A 15,821-nucleotide genomic window follows, 5' to 3' on the forward strand; every position below is an offset into this window, starting at 1 on the left:
GAAGACAAGAACGAAACCACAAAGGCCTAACCGCGATCATTATATACTCCCACTCTATCGAGCGTCGTTTCCCAGCATCCACGGCCGGACCGGAAACCCTAAATTTCACAGAGGCCTGAACGACTTAATCAACGACCGTAGAAGGTGCAGAGTAGAAGAGGAGTATCCTTAAACGATCGCCGGGGGACCGTGTCCGATAAAAACGGGAGCGACCGTGGGGGAAGAAAGGTAAAAACAATGAGGCAATTTAATAACAGCGATGCGTGCGGTTAGCCGCGATAACCTCTCGTGGATCGAGGGGTTCGACAGGTACGGGATGCCGCGAATGTCTTATGGGGGTATACGAGCGTAGGTACAACACCGACGTCGAGAAGTCGAGTACGTGGAAAGGACGTATACGCAGAGTACGCGGCTGGATGCAGATGATCCGAGATTATAGACATTAGGTACATTAGCCTCGACGTTGGTATGATTGTTCGCTGCCTGGCTCGCGGGCATGCGCGTACCACCTCGCTGCGCGCGCATTCCCGCCAAGGAGATCGTCGTCGCCGCTTAATATGCACCCTGCCCGCCGAGTAAGTGATTCGAGCCGCGTAATTTGCGAATTTCACCGCCAAGCGGAGAGTAAGTCACGAGGCCTGGCTGTCGCGGTTATTAATGGAGCGCGACGCCCTTGCACGCGTTTCATGGTAGCCTCCGAGGCTGCGATCCGCGCTCTCTCGCGGAGGTCGCGGGCTCCCATGATTTTCGCGTTGATAAGGGTGGATAGACGCGTTCTTTCTTTTTGCTTTTCCTTTCTTTCTTACTATTTTTTTCCGCGTTGATTGATCATTGGTACGATAGTATTTGAAATTTATGAGAAGATATAGTATACGTGGATAGCAATAATTAATTATTACGATAAGTAATTGATTATTATTGGACGCCAGCTTTTATACGCGATTCTCTCTAGATTGTAGCTGACTTCGGTAAATATGCGAAAAATTTTCGTCATGACACCTACCACGTGACCTACGACCGCAGCGACAAAGTACCACTGTCACGTGATAGGTGACTTACGATAATTATAAACTTACTATAAAATAATTATGGGATTTTGTACAGAGGTTATGTTCGTGAGAATGAGACTATTTTCTTTTCTTTTTTGATTTCTATGTAAATATTTGAAGTCTTGCGATATGAAAATAAATTTGTGCGAAAATTATTTGCTAAAATACGAAGGTCCTATTAAGTTCTGATTAATATGAAATAAAAAAAATAATAGAAAATGAAGCGAGAAATGACGATTCATTATATTTCGTCTCATTTAGTGAAAAATATATTAATATCGTGATTCGGTGTAATGTTATTACACCTAACTTCGCTAACTACAATATATTTTTGACAAAAATTCCAATTAGTAATCCTTACATAAATTACCTGTCTATCTACCAAATTTCCATTAGAGACTATACTGCTATCCTTTACTCTTCGATATCGCCATTTATATATATTTTCCGGGTCAATTCAAATCCATCCATAACCACTATGTATCTCATTTACGAGAATAATTTGCAATCAACTGGTTCATCTGCAAACGCGAAATTATATCGTAAACACGTCTCGGAAGAACTCGTTCCGAATCGAGTTCAACCCAAGTCTTGTTCCTGACTAATTTAAACACCTGTAATAATATCCATCTCTACCAGTCTGGAATATTTATAAACACCGTAGCTCCTCCGCAAACCCTGCTATCAATCTTCTCCCACGAGCATCAAATTCGCTACTTTCCATCCATTCCAATCTCTTATCTTCATCTTTCGAAAAATCCGCGACTCCTCTCGGTAGAGGTGGCGATCAAACCGATCGTTTCTCTCGATTATCCCCTAAACGTTCCTCGACTTCCGTCTTCTAAATCGCTGAAAACGCCGTGGAAAAATTCCCCGCATGCTGCTAATCCACGATATCCAGACAATAATTGAATAACTGAATTCCACCGGCCTACGAACGCTCCCTCTCAGCCTCTTATCTCCACGCCATCTTCCCTTATTTCTATCAGTCAATCGGAAGATACTTTCAATCCCTCTGATACACGAGAATAAAGATACGACGTAGGAAGCCAGAATCGTCGGGGCTATCCTCGTACTAGACCACTGGTTCCCAACCAGGCGAATAATGACACTTCTAGGATATTCTAGGAAGTTTTTCTAGGTCCTAGTGAATTCTAGTTACTTCTAGTTACCTTTGGGTAATTTTGGTAATATTTTAAACGCAGATATTAGGTTAAGATTATACTCAGACACGTATTCTACCTATTCAATTAAATTTCCTTAATTCTACGAATACAAGAGAGGTTTGTAGGAAAATAGAGACATAAATCACAGGTCAGTCGTCTAGTCAAAAGGGAGTCGTTAGAGAAAAAAAGGTTGGGAAACACTGTCGCGGTCGAAGAGGGTGCAACGCGTCACGATGAAGATAACACTCAGCAGAGAAAGGGTCGATGGAATTACCTACAAAATGATGAGGAAATTAGCCGGCCATGTCTATCGTATTATCGCAAATAATACTCGTCTGATATCCAATACAGTTACCTGTAATTAGCTAAAAGGCGCGAGGATACCGAGGATGGTTGCCGATCAGATCCGATTTTTCCCCGCCATTTTCCCATTCCCTCCGTTCCTCCATTTTTCGACGACCTTGCTGTCCCGAAAAGGGAGAACCTTGCACACCGATATCCGATTCGGTCTTCTTATTTTCCCAAAGCCGAATCACCCGGTTGACATGGGTCAGCCCTGTGTAACGAGAACGCCACCCTTCGTCCGGTCCCGATTGAATTTCACTCGCGATATCATTTTTGGTCTCCGCGACCGACCGCCTTTTTCGATTCGCCAGTTATCTGCTTTGGGGATCCGATTACCGTGGTACGAAGGCTGCAAGGTGCTCCGGGGTAAAAGGAGCAGACAGAATGAACGGGCGAACGGGACAGACGTAAAGCCTGGTTTACGACTGCGGAATGAGCTTTGGTCAGGGACAATTCGCTCGTGTTCATGGTCCATCGAACGATCTGTTTTTGGTTATACATCGGCGAAAAGGAGCAAAGGGGTTGTCCAGGTGATGTAATATCGCAGTTATGTACGTAGAATATCGATTACAGTGTGCGTCGATAATGGTTCATAGAGGACCGCTCGAGATCGGAAGTTGTAAGATGGTGCGTGCAGATGTCGCTCGAGTCGACTGCTAACGCTCTCCTAACGTCGAGTGGCAGTTCTTGTATTATTTATTCATAGACCTACCACCTTTCCTCGTGGAAAATTAAACGTCGTTGATTCCTACGTTCGTTGTTAAGAATTATTCTTTACTGCGTTCGAGGTTAGGTCTTTTATTAAAGGGTAGAATTAAGGGGAGTTCATAGGAAATTTCATTTAGAAGCGTTTGTAAAATCTGTCTGAACAGAGACTAAAGAAATGAAGATCTTTCCTCTTCGCAATTACCTCTTTACAATTTACTTATTTTCATTGTACCACTAAAATTACTATTATCTGTACCCGCCATGTTTAGATACCTATTAAATATTCCAGTGTAATTCTAGTACTAATAATATCTAATGAATAATTAATTATATTAAAAAGTAATTAGTTATTATATGATCTATATGTCTATGATTCTAAATAATAAATATACATAATGGATTATGGTAAATTTTTTGTTAGGCAATCTGAGAAAAATGAGATCCACCTAACCTCACCTAAATAGTCAAATACGATAATTTGAACACCAGGACTTGTACCACACGTTTTGGTTTTACATTATATGAAATTTCTTTTGAATTGAGCTGAAAAATGATACGAAGGAATGTCAAAAATTGTCATTCTTTTGTTTATCAAGGAACCATGAACTTTCGACGGATGTCGCTCGGTGTGAACCAGGCTTAAGCCAGAAACGAAGGGAACCACGCAGACGATCGCTATTTATAGGGTAAAGGGAAGGTTCCTGGTCGAATAACTCATGTACAATGCGATGATACACGCTGGAATCGGCGTCGATCTCGCGCTGTTATCAGCGCGATCACGCGAGGAAAACTGGACCCGAGTGGAAAGTAACGACACGAATGGGACATTAGCGGGACGATATTTATATGAATACAACTGGAACACTATATTACCATAGCTTTTACGGCATCTCTGCCCATCGCATTTCCATTTCGAATTAGTCCCTCGTACTCGCCAATTTCCATCGTGCGACTCGTTTGTCGCCTCACGCGTGAACGCAATTTAACGACCCACGATTTTATCGTCGACCACTCGAGCTGATAAAAAACACATGTTTCCAATTTTTCCCCCTTTTTTTTACCATTGCAGTCCCTTTTTATAGCGATTCGATTATTTCAGTGTATGAATCTTAGGTATTTCCAATATACAGGGTGTCAGGAGTGAATCCAGAAGCCTTCCTCAAGGGGTAGAGCAAGATATACGAAGGAAAGGAGTGTAACATATGAGGATATGCTCTTTTTTCCCAAACATACGAGAATCTCCTTTGGTCTGGCTCTTTTTGGTCCCTTCGCAAAATTTACCCTCTGTTCTGCACCTCTCAAAGTCTCGAATTACTTATTTCGACCCTCGGAACATGCAAACTTTCGCTCCTGGCTGATTTTAATATATGGGTTCTGTCAGGTAGAAGAAACTGTCTCTTCGATATGCACGCTTCCATAATACAGTATGATTCGTTTTATTTTAATTGTTGTGACCTGTTGAGGGGTTCATATGAGAAACGAGCCTTGACAATTTAATTAATTTTTCTTGACAGGAAGAAAATATTTCATCATGTAATTCCAGGGTGTATCCTGCCTTAATTAATATCATTAATCGTGGGATAGCACTCCCTTGTATGATAAGATAATATTTTTCTAGAAGAGAAGCAAGATCCAGTCACGAGTCACCAATGTGTTACAATAAACATTCTCCTAATTATTCCCTCAAAAATTCAACGTAATCATCAAAGAATACCGATTAAAGATGATCCAAGTAGCATCCTTGGATTCTAATTTATTATCGATCTTCATTTTCCCACACGAGCAAACTGATTTACGTGTGACAGTCCCTAAGAATCCTAATGTCAAACCTAACCTCCTCTATCCAAAGATCGTCAACATCCTGCCAAGTTCTCATGCCATAGCCAAAAATCAGATGCACTCTTCGTCGACTACGTATGTGCGATAGCCCCCCAAGAATCCTAATGTCAAACCTAACCTCTCCTATACGAAGATCATCAACATCCTGCCAAGTTCTCATGCCATAGCCAAAAACCAGATGTATTATCCTAAATAACTAACTTTTCCTTCATAAACATCTTACGTGTCTGTGATTGCAAAAGCGTGTCACATACGCTTCCTTTTCAAATATTCAAAACTCCGAGTATATCATAAATTAAAGAGACACTGTCATTACAGTTCTGAACAACCAATTCCTCTCATTAATACTCGATTAACCTGCACAATTCTTTATAAAATTTGTTTCCATTCATCCCCTTTTTCTCTTCGATTAATACGCGAATCGTACATTTTGCAATGCAAATATTAAATAAATTAGGATTTTCTAAAATTGCGACATGCTACTTTCTTCTTCTGACAAGAGATATATGACAGCAACGATTGATTTCCCACTGACGAATTAATTCGTCGTTCGCGATTAAAACGACTTCAATTTCGACGATGAAGGGGTGAGAAGAATCGCGATCGGTGAGTGAAACTGATGGTTCTATATCGGAGAACCATGGAGTCAGTGAAGAGTCGACGTGAAATTGACCAGGATGGAAAATGGCGGAGGAATAAATGAAAAGGCAGCATACTTCATTGTCGCTGAGAGTTGTTCGATTTCAACCATCTTCCCCGTGACACACGAAACACCCTAGCACCCGCGATGAAAAAGATGAAGGCGAAGCGTGAGGAAAATGAGGCAATAAATTCCGGTTGATAAGCTCGCGGGAAAGAATGTGATACACGTATAAATTACGAATGGAGTCGAAATGCGCAGGTTGCACCGCGATATTAGACAAAGTAGAAGCTGAACCTGCGCAGGCAAATGGAATCAAAAGACGAATCAAACGATGAAAACTACAATTCCCAGAGATGGCTATCCTGTAATCTGCCCGTTGCCTTTCTTAGATCCTCGCCTGATTGGTAACAACCGAACCCCGTGGTTCGAAAGCCGCGTGTATCCGCGGCGAGGTGCCGTGGAAGGTCGTTTACCCTTTTCCGCGGTGGAATCTCTTCATCGTGAAGTAGCCGGCACAGACGTGGATTATCTTGCCCCGCGTGCAATATCTTCGGCTACCACTCGGCCGGCCGCGGCTCCGGCGCTTTCAATTCCATCCTCGACAAAGTGGATCTGATGGATGTCTCAAGGATGACTCGACGCTTCGACCCCGGCAGAAACCGATGTTTCGTTTCTGCGCAACCAAACCCGCGTGAAAAAGTCCACGAATGGCGAATGGGAGATTAAGACCGGCGAAAAATGCCACGAGGATGTCTCTGGCCCAAGCAGAGAGGGGTCCACTCGCTTTTTGCCGATTCGAGATTATCCTCTCTCCAAATTCCTCCACTCGATTTAATTCCTACACCTTTTCTGCGCCGCCATTATGGTTGAGAAGTGTCGCGTTGATGGTTTCAATGGCGTTCCAGAGGCTCCCTCTACTTGCTAACTTGTGCGCAGAGCAGAGACGTCGATAATTATCAAGGAAATGATACAACGTGTTCTATACCGATATGTATTAGCGTAGGATGCCAAGGTTTGAGAGGTGCAAGGGAATACTTGGGCCTACCTGACTGATAATGGATAATGAACACCAGCCTTGGGGTCAGAGTGATATCTAGAGTACAGTGGATTGACAACTGACAGCGTGCAAGGATTGTATGGACGTATGGGATGTTTATGAGTGATCCAGAAAGAAAGTCTAAGTATGAAAGAAGAGAGACTGCTGGGTCTAACTCTAGCGACATGGTCACGGGGTCCCTAGAGACCCTGCTTCTTTATCTACTGTGACATAGCTGCGTGTGTCAGTGCTGACGCTTTTGACAGCCTGAAATTTTAGCGTAATGAAGGAACAGCAACGTCTGCAAGGTCCTATTTTGATCACTTTAATATAAACAATTGACTGCGTGGAGCGTTTCAACGTCTCCAGCTAGCAGTGCTCAGTGGGACAGCGAAAAGAACAGATTTATGAATTATTTTATGAATTATTATAATACGAAGCATATTATCTTGGTCACTGAAGCTACGGACAGAAAATTCGACAAATAAAAAGAATCATCAGAGGTCCAGGTGTTATATGTCTAGGTACCCATAACAAACGTGGTATGAAATGTAATAAGGGTGCAAGGGCTGTCTTAGCATAGTTCTTAGTGGGATTATGGATTCTAATTGTAAAATAACTACGGTATATATATATTCTCTGTCGAAGCCTTTTATTACTTAAGGAAGGTTATGTTTCTTTTAATGCTTCTCTTCAGAGAGTAACTGACTCCCAAGAAAGTGTCAAGAGACTATATAACACGGTTCGTCTAAGCCCCCAATTCTTATCAATGTTCATATAAACATTCGTTCTCAGAATTTATATCTTATAAACTATTTATTCCTAGACTGATTTTTATCTACAACTAAACTCATCTTTTCAACAGTTCTTTATAGAGCTTTTAACAAGAGTTGACATAAAAGTGTCAATCGATTGCATAATCATAAATCAGTTATCAGTCTATCCTTTTATTCTATACATTACTTCTAATCTCTTTTAGCTCGTAATAAATACCCCTTATCTTTTATATTTGTCAATCAAACAGTATCCCTACATCAGCACAAAACATATTTGGAAATGATGGAACTAAACCCATCTCACCCCAAGTAAAATGAAATATTTGTAACATCATTCTCTATTATCCTCAATCTAAACGAATAGCAAACTTCTCTGTCAATAAAACAGAAAATTCTGTCAAATTAACACTTTCATTCCCATAAAGTGCCAAATCTCTAAGTGTCAACGCGCTCTAGCTGCAGGAATAATCGGTATTCGGAATTGCAACGCAGAAGACGCGATTATCAGAGGGAACTAGACATGGACACATCAGAGGGAACGAGCCACAGCTCGGAGCAGAAGAAGACGGGACTGAGAATCGATAGAGCAAACCACAGGGATGCGTGGTGGCGGTTTAAGGATGATGAAGCCAGGATCCAGACGCAGCGCGACATCCGACCGCAGACGGTGTCGACACGAGTGCATAAGCCCAATGGCCCATTACCGGCGGTGTTTACGATTTCAATTACTGGCAGGCCGATTGCACGGTCATCAGCGTGTCAAGGATGAGGTTATTCACTGGCAAGTGTCGCGGCTGTATCGGTCATCTACCGATCGCTTTCCACCGCGTGCAACCGATCAGGAAGTACTTCTCTATGCTCGATCACCCGAGCCCCTGGATAATTACAAGCGTATCGCGGCCAATCACCGGGATGAGGACGCGGTGAACTGGTTCGTTAGCGGGTGTGAGATCGCTGGCTTGATTGGAGCTGACCGGTACTGTATCGATGCCCGAGGACTCGGCGATTTCGAGTACGAGATATTAACATCCTGCCTGCGATTTGTCTAGCTCCTAGGCCCGGTGATCCTGCTCTGAAGATCGCTGGATGGAACAGGAATGTGAGGGATTGGGCAGAATAGAGTACAGAGATAATATCTTAGACTGGCTAAGATATTAGTCTTCCTTCTACGTTCGAGTTTGTTATCTATATGCAGTTGCTACCTTGTGGACGCCGGCAGTTTGCACACTTGTGGAAGGAATACGGGTCTGATTGGTTCGAGCGTAACAGGTCCACTTTTCGCAACAGGATTCCACGGATGGGTCTACGACGAATTTTCAATCGGTTGATCGATTGAAGAGCAATAGTAAATACTCCATATATTGAAAAGAGGATCGTTGACGTTCTAAAGCGTCGTAGCTGAGACATTGACATATACTGACATCGTTTAGCTCTAAAACTCGACCTCCGCCATCCCCTAAATCTGAAACTAGCTAACCCACTTGTGGAAAGTATAGCAATGGCGGCCAAAAAATTCCCGAATCCCAATTTTTATCGACACCATGCGATTCCAGCCTATGAAAAGGAACGAGTCTCGAACATGACAGATTTTAGGTGACGTGGAAACGTCTGAAATGACGTAACAGTATCGCGGCTGTGACGTTTACAGATATTGACATCGTTTAGCCCTAAAACTCGACCTCCGCCATCTCTCAAATCCGAAACTGGCTAACCTACTCGTGGAAAGTATAGCAATGGCGGCCAAAAAATTCCCAAATCCCAATTTTTATCGACACCATGCGATTCCAGCCTATGAAAAGGAACGAGTCTCGAACATGACAGATTTTAGGTGACGTGGAAACGTCTGAAATGACGTAACAGTATCGCGGCTATGACGTTGACAGATATTGACATCGTTTAGCCCTAAAACTCGACCTCCGCCATCTCCCAAATCCAAAACTGGCTAACCTACTCGTGGAAAGTATAGCAATGGCGGCCAAAAAATTCCCAAAACCCGAATTCTATAGACACCACGCGATTCCAGCCTATGAAAAGGAACGAGTCTCGAACATGACAGACTTTAGGTGACGCGGAAACATCTGAAACGACGTAACAGCTCGGGGGTTCCCGTGTAAGTCAGTGAGAGGTGCGACGAGGAGGATTTTTACCGGGGGAACGTGTTCCTCGGGAACGAAACTACGCAGTTAAATGGACAACGGGGAAAAAAGGAGGGTGCAGGTGCAAAGGATCCGTGCAGACAGTTTTACATCGGAAACAGAGCAGCAAGAGTTCGAGCCACGCTGATGACTCAGTGTGGCTTTCATCTCGCAGTGAAAGAGAAAGAGATGTCCGGAGCTGGAGAAAGGGAGAAAAGAACGGAGTCCTTGACCAGGGTTTCGCTCTCGTATAGGAATTAGCGATAATTATATGGGGCTAGCACCTGCACGCGGCCGCAAAAACTTGGAATGCCCTGTTGCTCTGTTGCTCTTGCACACCGTTCCAATAGCGTTGAGTCACGTCCCCTGGAGGATGACTCAAAGGGACATTAAGCAATGTTACCTGGACGCGGTAATCCGGTTAAAATCGGGCGAAATTACAGGAAACCGAAAGAAACGTTCGTTCCACCGATTGGAAGATATTAACGGCGGATGCTGCAGCTGATATCCGAAGACGTCTATCGTCGTTTTAGATACCTAAGCATGACTAATTTCCGGTTTCTAGTCCGTGGTCTCCGGTCTCCAATGCGTGGAAGATCGTGTTCGATCGGAGAACTAGGGGTGAGTTAGAATTTCACGTGAAATCGTCAAATATTGCACTTGGAAGCTTGCCAGATTTCAACACTCTCGAAAATCTTGGAATTTCGATCTATAATTCGATACGATTTCGAAATTCTCGGGGTCGAGTCGAAAACTTCAAAAAATTCCGAAACTTTGGAAACTGGAACAAATACTCGATCCAAGAGTTTGCAAGGAGGGATAAGAAACAACGTTCCTCGTAGATGGATAACAAAAGACTGTTCTCGAGAGACACTCGCTGAATTTTTACGGTTCTTATGTTTTAGGAATAACATTTTTATGGGACCCTATGCCCTTGTCGTTTTATGACAGATTTCCTTCAGACGTAACAGGTTTTACTTCTTTCATATTTTACGACGGATACCACAAGTTGGATAAAGGGATAGGGGAAAAAATGAAGCAGTGTGAAATTTCAGATACGGCTCTGAATATTCTAACCTACAATTTTATGACACTTTCTATGGACCCAAACATAATCGAAGAATATATTACTACATTTCCTATAAGTATTAATTTTGTAATCGAACAAATAATAATTTATCGGCAAGTTCAAAATGTGCTTAAACAATTATTAATGTAAAAAAGAAATAAATCCTATAAATTTTCCCACTCAATTGTAACAAATGCTCTTAAATAAAACTCTAAGTAGTTACCTGAATCGTACAAACTATAGTATCGACCACATAACCTCCAAAAAAATCCCTCGAATAAAAAACGACACAAGAACGAACGAATTTTCGCTATGTTCACTCGGTGTCGACGTTTTATCAAAGTCGAAACACTTGCAGGTAGGATAGAAACGTCGTAAATCGGACGTCAATCTCGGAGTCGTGGAAACTCGGGCGCGAAACGTAATCCAGAGGGCGGGCGGAGCGCAGGATAAAAAATGGCGGCCGCTTGGCTCGCGTTCATCCCTCTTTCGGCTTTACGTCGCCGAGAATTTCTTCTGGGTATTGAGTCGTAAACCAGACGCGTTGCCGTAGAAATTTACGAACGCCGCGCGTTTTGGACGAGTATAAATAACACATCCGAACAGAAATGGCAGGCGGCCCTTTCACGCCCACGACGCCCCTCCGAATTTTTAAGTGATTAATTTTTAAGTGATTGGAGGCTCGGGAAGCTTCCAGGCCGTAAATAATATTCGAAATAAAGTACGATACCAACGAAGGAAACGCGCCGGGTACACGCCTCTGAATGAAAGGAACAGCGGACCTCTGTAAATTATCGAGAAACATATTTTTCGAACGATTCCGATCCTCGGCAGTGGCGCTGCTTTTTCGACGAATCTATTATTTTCGGTGTCGTTTCGTCCTGGAATAACAAAGAGCTATCGACTTTTTCAGTAGCGAAAACGACCTTTCTATGGAATTTTCTGGACGAGAAAATATAATTATTGATACAGCTTCTGTATCAATTGAAAATTTCGATGTTCACAATTGTTATGAAGTAAAGTAGTTTAGACTCAATTAATTCTGGAACTGGATGATTATTGCTCCATCTTTAGGGCACGTTTTGAAAAGTACGTGATATTAAAAATATGCAACATTTTGAAACATACGTTCAATCCATTAAACACTTTGAGTCTCCTTTTCAATGAACACAAAGCTACCCCAACTACCTCAATTGTATTTTAGAGAAACCATTCGAACTACTCGAAAATCACACGGGAAAAGTGATTTTTCCCAAAAACGAATGGAAATCGATACTCGCAAAGCTTAAGAATCAAGTGTCGACGACATAGAAATAAGCTTGCAATTCCTAGTACCAATCTCCCTAACATCCTCGCCATAAATGGTACTCGAATCACCCTTGACACCCTGAAAACGCCAAATGCCAAACGTTGCCAAAACAAGACTCGCTTAATTCGCAAGGAACCGAGGTAATTCGCGAGACGAAGGTAAAAGGAGCCAAGGGCAAATCCATGCCCGATGCTCCGATTCGATAAAGAGGCATCGGGGTGCTGAGGAGAGACGAGACGAAAGAGCAGTTTGTATCGACGCAGCGTCTGTAAACGAGGAGATCCCCGGGGACGATACGTCGGATTGAATTCGAATGGGTTTTGGCAGCAGGCGTAGTCGTTATTCTGATTTATCGCGGCTGTTGGCCGCTGCAAAGCGCCGACAGAACGACGTGAAACAATAAAGCCACGGACACGGAGCCGGGACCAGGCTACGTAGCAACGTTAAATAACGAGAGTCGGCCGTGGCCGTGAAAGAGATTCGATCTAAAGTGCCGGTTACAACGTTGTCGTAACAACTTTCTTCTCCGCCTTCCAGCCACTCTGGCCTATCCACCTCGGGAAGAAGCGCGAGCCAGCGCCATCTATCGATCTATCACGGCAACACGCGACCATCTTGCAACGTCTGCGTCCATTTTCCCCTCTAACCTCACTTTTCCTCCAGTGTCCGAGGAATTTCCCAGGTACCACACGCTGAGGTGGCCCGAGACTACGGATAGGGACCGCGGGTACCAGGCAGCTGGTTGGCACCGGTGTGCACGCTAACGACGTGAGAAGTACTTACTTTCGGCGGAGGAGAGGATGTTTGGAGAACGGCGGCCATTCGGCGTGGTATTTCGATTTACGAACCCGTTAGCCAAGTGATTGGAATGACCGGAGATGCGAGACTTCGAGGAGGATTAAGAGCGATGACGAGACCGGGTGTTTCTCGGTACCGCGGTTCTTCCATGTTTCTCTATTCGGATTACGATTTTCTTCATTTGCATTGGAAGTGGACGTGGCCGCTTAGCCAGGTCGTTATCGTGCAAGAGGATACGATTGCCCGTGCTTCGGGATAAGTCGTGGGAATCTATGCCTATTCGTCAGCTACGATAACGATTCTGGGAACGTTCCCTGCAGGCTGTAGACTAGTACCTGCGATTCGGGGAACCAGTGCGATTTTTCTGCTTGTAATTAAAAGGCAAATGTTGCCGCGGGATGAAGACAGGGAAGAGTTCCCGTGGATGATACTCTGGCGTGTAATCGTCGTTTAGGCAAGAGTATGGAAAAATAAATTGCGCTTGCGGTAGAGTCGTGCTGATACGAAGTTACTGAATCGTACTGATGGGTACTTGAGTTATCGAAATGCGGGTCGTTTAAGAGATGATTCAATGAGATTAATTTGGGAATGAACTAATAACGGGTTTGGAGATATTTTTTTTCTAACACTATCAAAGATACCGAAGGTATTCAGCTACTTTTGGAAAATTGATTTTAATTTTTATCGAGAGGGAAACATAGTTATCATCACGTATGTAAATTATATTCCTGTGTTAATAAATTATTATCTATGTCCTGACACGAAGTTATTGAATCGTGCTGATGGGTACTTGCACTATCGAAATGCAGGTAGTTTAAGAGATAACTGGATGAGATTAATTTGGGAATGAACTAATAACGGGTTTGGAGATATTTTTTTTCTAACACTATCAAAGATACCGAAGGTATTCAGCTACTTTTGGAAAATTGATTTTAATTTTTATCGAGAGGGAAACATAGTTATCATCACGTATGTAAATTATATTCCTGTGTTAATAAATTATTATCTATGTCCTGACACGAAGTTATTGAATCGTGCTGATGGGCACTTGCACTATCGAAATGCAGGTAGTTTAAGAGATAACTGGATGAGATTAATTTGGGAATGAGCTAATAACTTGGGTTTGAACATATTTCTGTTCTAGCACTATCAAATATAGATATTGAACTACTTTTGGCAAAAAGATAGCTGAATATATTCGAAGATATTCAATATATGACATTCGAAGATATATGGTATATAGATATATAATATTTGAAGATGTTCAACTACTTTTGGGAAAATTGGGGATTGGGATTTCAATTTTTATCAAGACAGAAAAATAGTTATCGTCATATATGTAAATTATATACCTCTGATAATAAATTATTATGTATGTCCTATTTCCCAAGTACATCATGTGTACGTACTCTTACAAACTTCAATTTTTAAACTCATCAACCTATACCCTAAAACCAACTACTTTGATTAATATTTTAAAATCAACCCCTACTTTACATTACTAACACTGAGGACTGTCTTAAGGACGTAGAAAATAATTATTTTAAACAGTTATATAAAATTTTTCATTGAAACAATTATGAACTTTCCTTCTGAGTAATTAAATTTATTAATAAATATAAATATAATTCTAGAAGAACCTAAATTTCGTACTTTATCGATTCAAATTAAAGTTCCTGCATCAGCTTCTTTCATAAGAATTTCAAGAACCTAAACTGATATTATACTTATAAAATTCTGACCATGAACCCTTCGAGTCTTGGATTCCACTTTTCAACAGACCCAATACGGTTAAAGGAACCCTATTAACACCAAATTTTGTAACCCATCCGCCACCCCGAGCCAAGTGAATCGAATTCGCAAAAGCCGAGTAACAATTGCGAGGGATTCTTGAGAAATTCCGTGCAACCCGCGGCAGAAATTCATCGAAATTCGAGTGGCGAACGGGCAAACCGATTCCATCCGTACATAATTCACACGTAACCCCTGCATGAATAATTCCACGCGATAATAGTCGCGAATTGCGAACTTTCGACGGGATCTTTGGCGCCGGCGCTGGAAAATTTCGTCTTCCAATTTCCACGTCACGTTTCGCGAATCCGTGACGGAGAAGAGCAAAACGGTAGGAGATCAAATAAACATGCGAGAAAGAAATATCAGATACTCACCTTTCAGCTGCGTCGACTCGATCGCGAACATGTTCAGCGCCAGCAGTTGAAGAAGTCGCGTCCCCGGAAGTGGCAGCGGAGAATGCTGAAGAAGCGCCCTGAACTCTTTCAACATTTGCACGCCGGCTTCTTGGAACGTTTCCATTCTGTAACAAAACACTGGGTCAGTCTTGGGACAGGTAACCTTTTCGCAGGAAAGTTCGCTGATCGACAGCGTGCACTCTTCGTCGACTACGCAAGTGTGATAGCCCCCTAAGAATCCTAATGTCAAACCTAACCTCCCCTATCCGAAGATCGTCAACATCCTGCCAAGTTCTCATGCCATAGCCAAAAATCAGATGCACTCTTCGTCGGCTACGTATGTGTGATAGACCCCCAAGAATCCTAATGTCAAACCTAACCTCTCCTATACGAAGATCATCAACATCTTGCCAAGTTCTCATGCCATAGCCAAAAACCAGATGTATTATCCTAAATAACTAACTTTTCCTTCATAAACAGCTTACGTGTCTGTGATTGCAAAAGCGTGTCACATACGCTTCCTTTTCAAATATTCAAAACTCCGAGTATATCATAAATTAAAGAGACACTGTCATTACAGTTCTGAACAACCAATTCCTCTCATTAATACTCGATTAACCTGCACAATTCTTTATAAAATTTGTTTCCATTCATCCCCTTTTTCTCTTCGATTAATACGCGAATCGTACATTTTGCAATGCAAATATTAAATAAATTAGGATTTTCTAAAATTGCGACATGCTACTTTCTTCTTCTGAC

The 15,821-nt window shown here is 42.4% G+C and overlaps 1 protein-coding gene across 1 annotated transcript in view; it reads right to left on the reverse strand.

Moving 5' to 3' along the window:
• The window catches only part of LOC108546631 (telomerase-binding protein EST1A), a 229,031-nt gene that overhangs the window by 173,625 nt on the left and 39,585 nt on the right, over nucleotides 1-15,821 (reverse strand). The window contains 1 exon segment of the mRNA XM_017898834.1: nucleotides 15,042-15,187. Coding sequence (XP_017754323.1) covers nucleotides 15,042-15,187 — 146 coding nt within the window.

The sequence above is a fragment of the Eufriesea mexicana genome, unplaced genomic scaffold (assembly GCF_001483705.2).
Source record: "Eufriesea mexicana isolate 0111107269 unplaced genomic scaffold, ASM148370v2 scaffold739, whole genome shotgun sequence".
Lineage (NCBI taxonomy): Eukaryota > Metazoa > Arthropoda > Insecta > Hymenoptera > Apidae > Eufriesea > Eufriesea mexicana.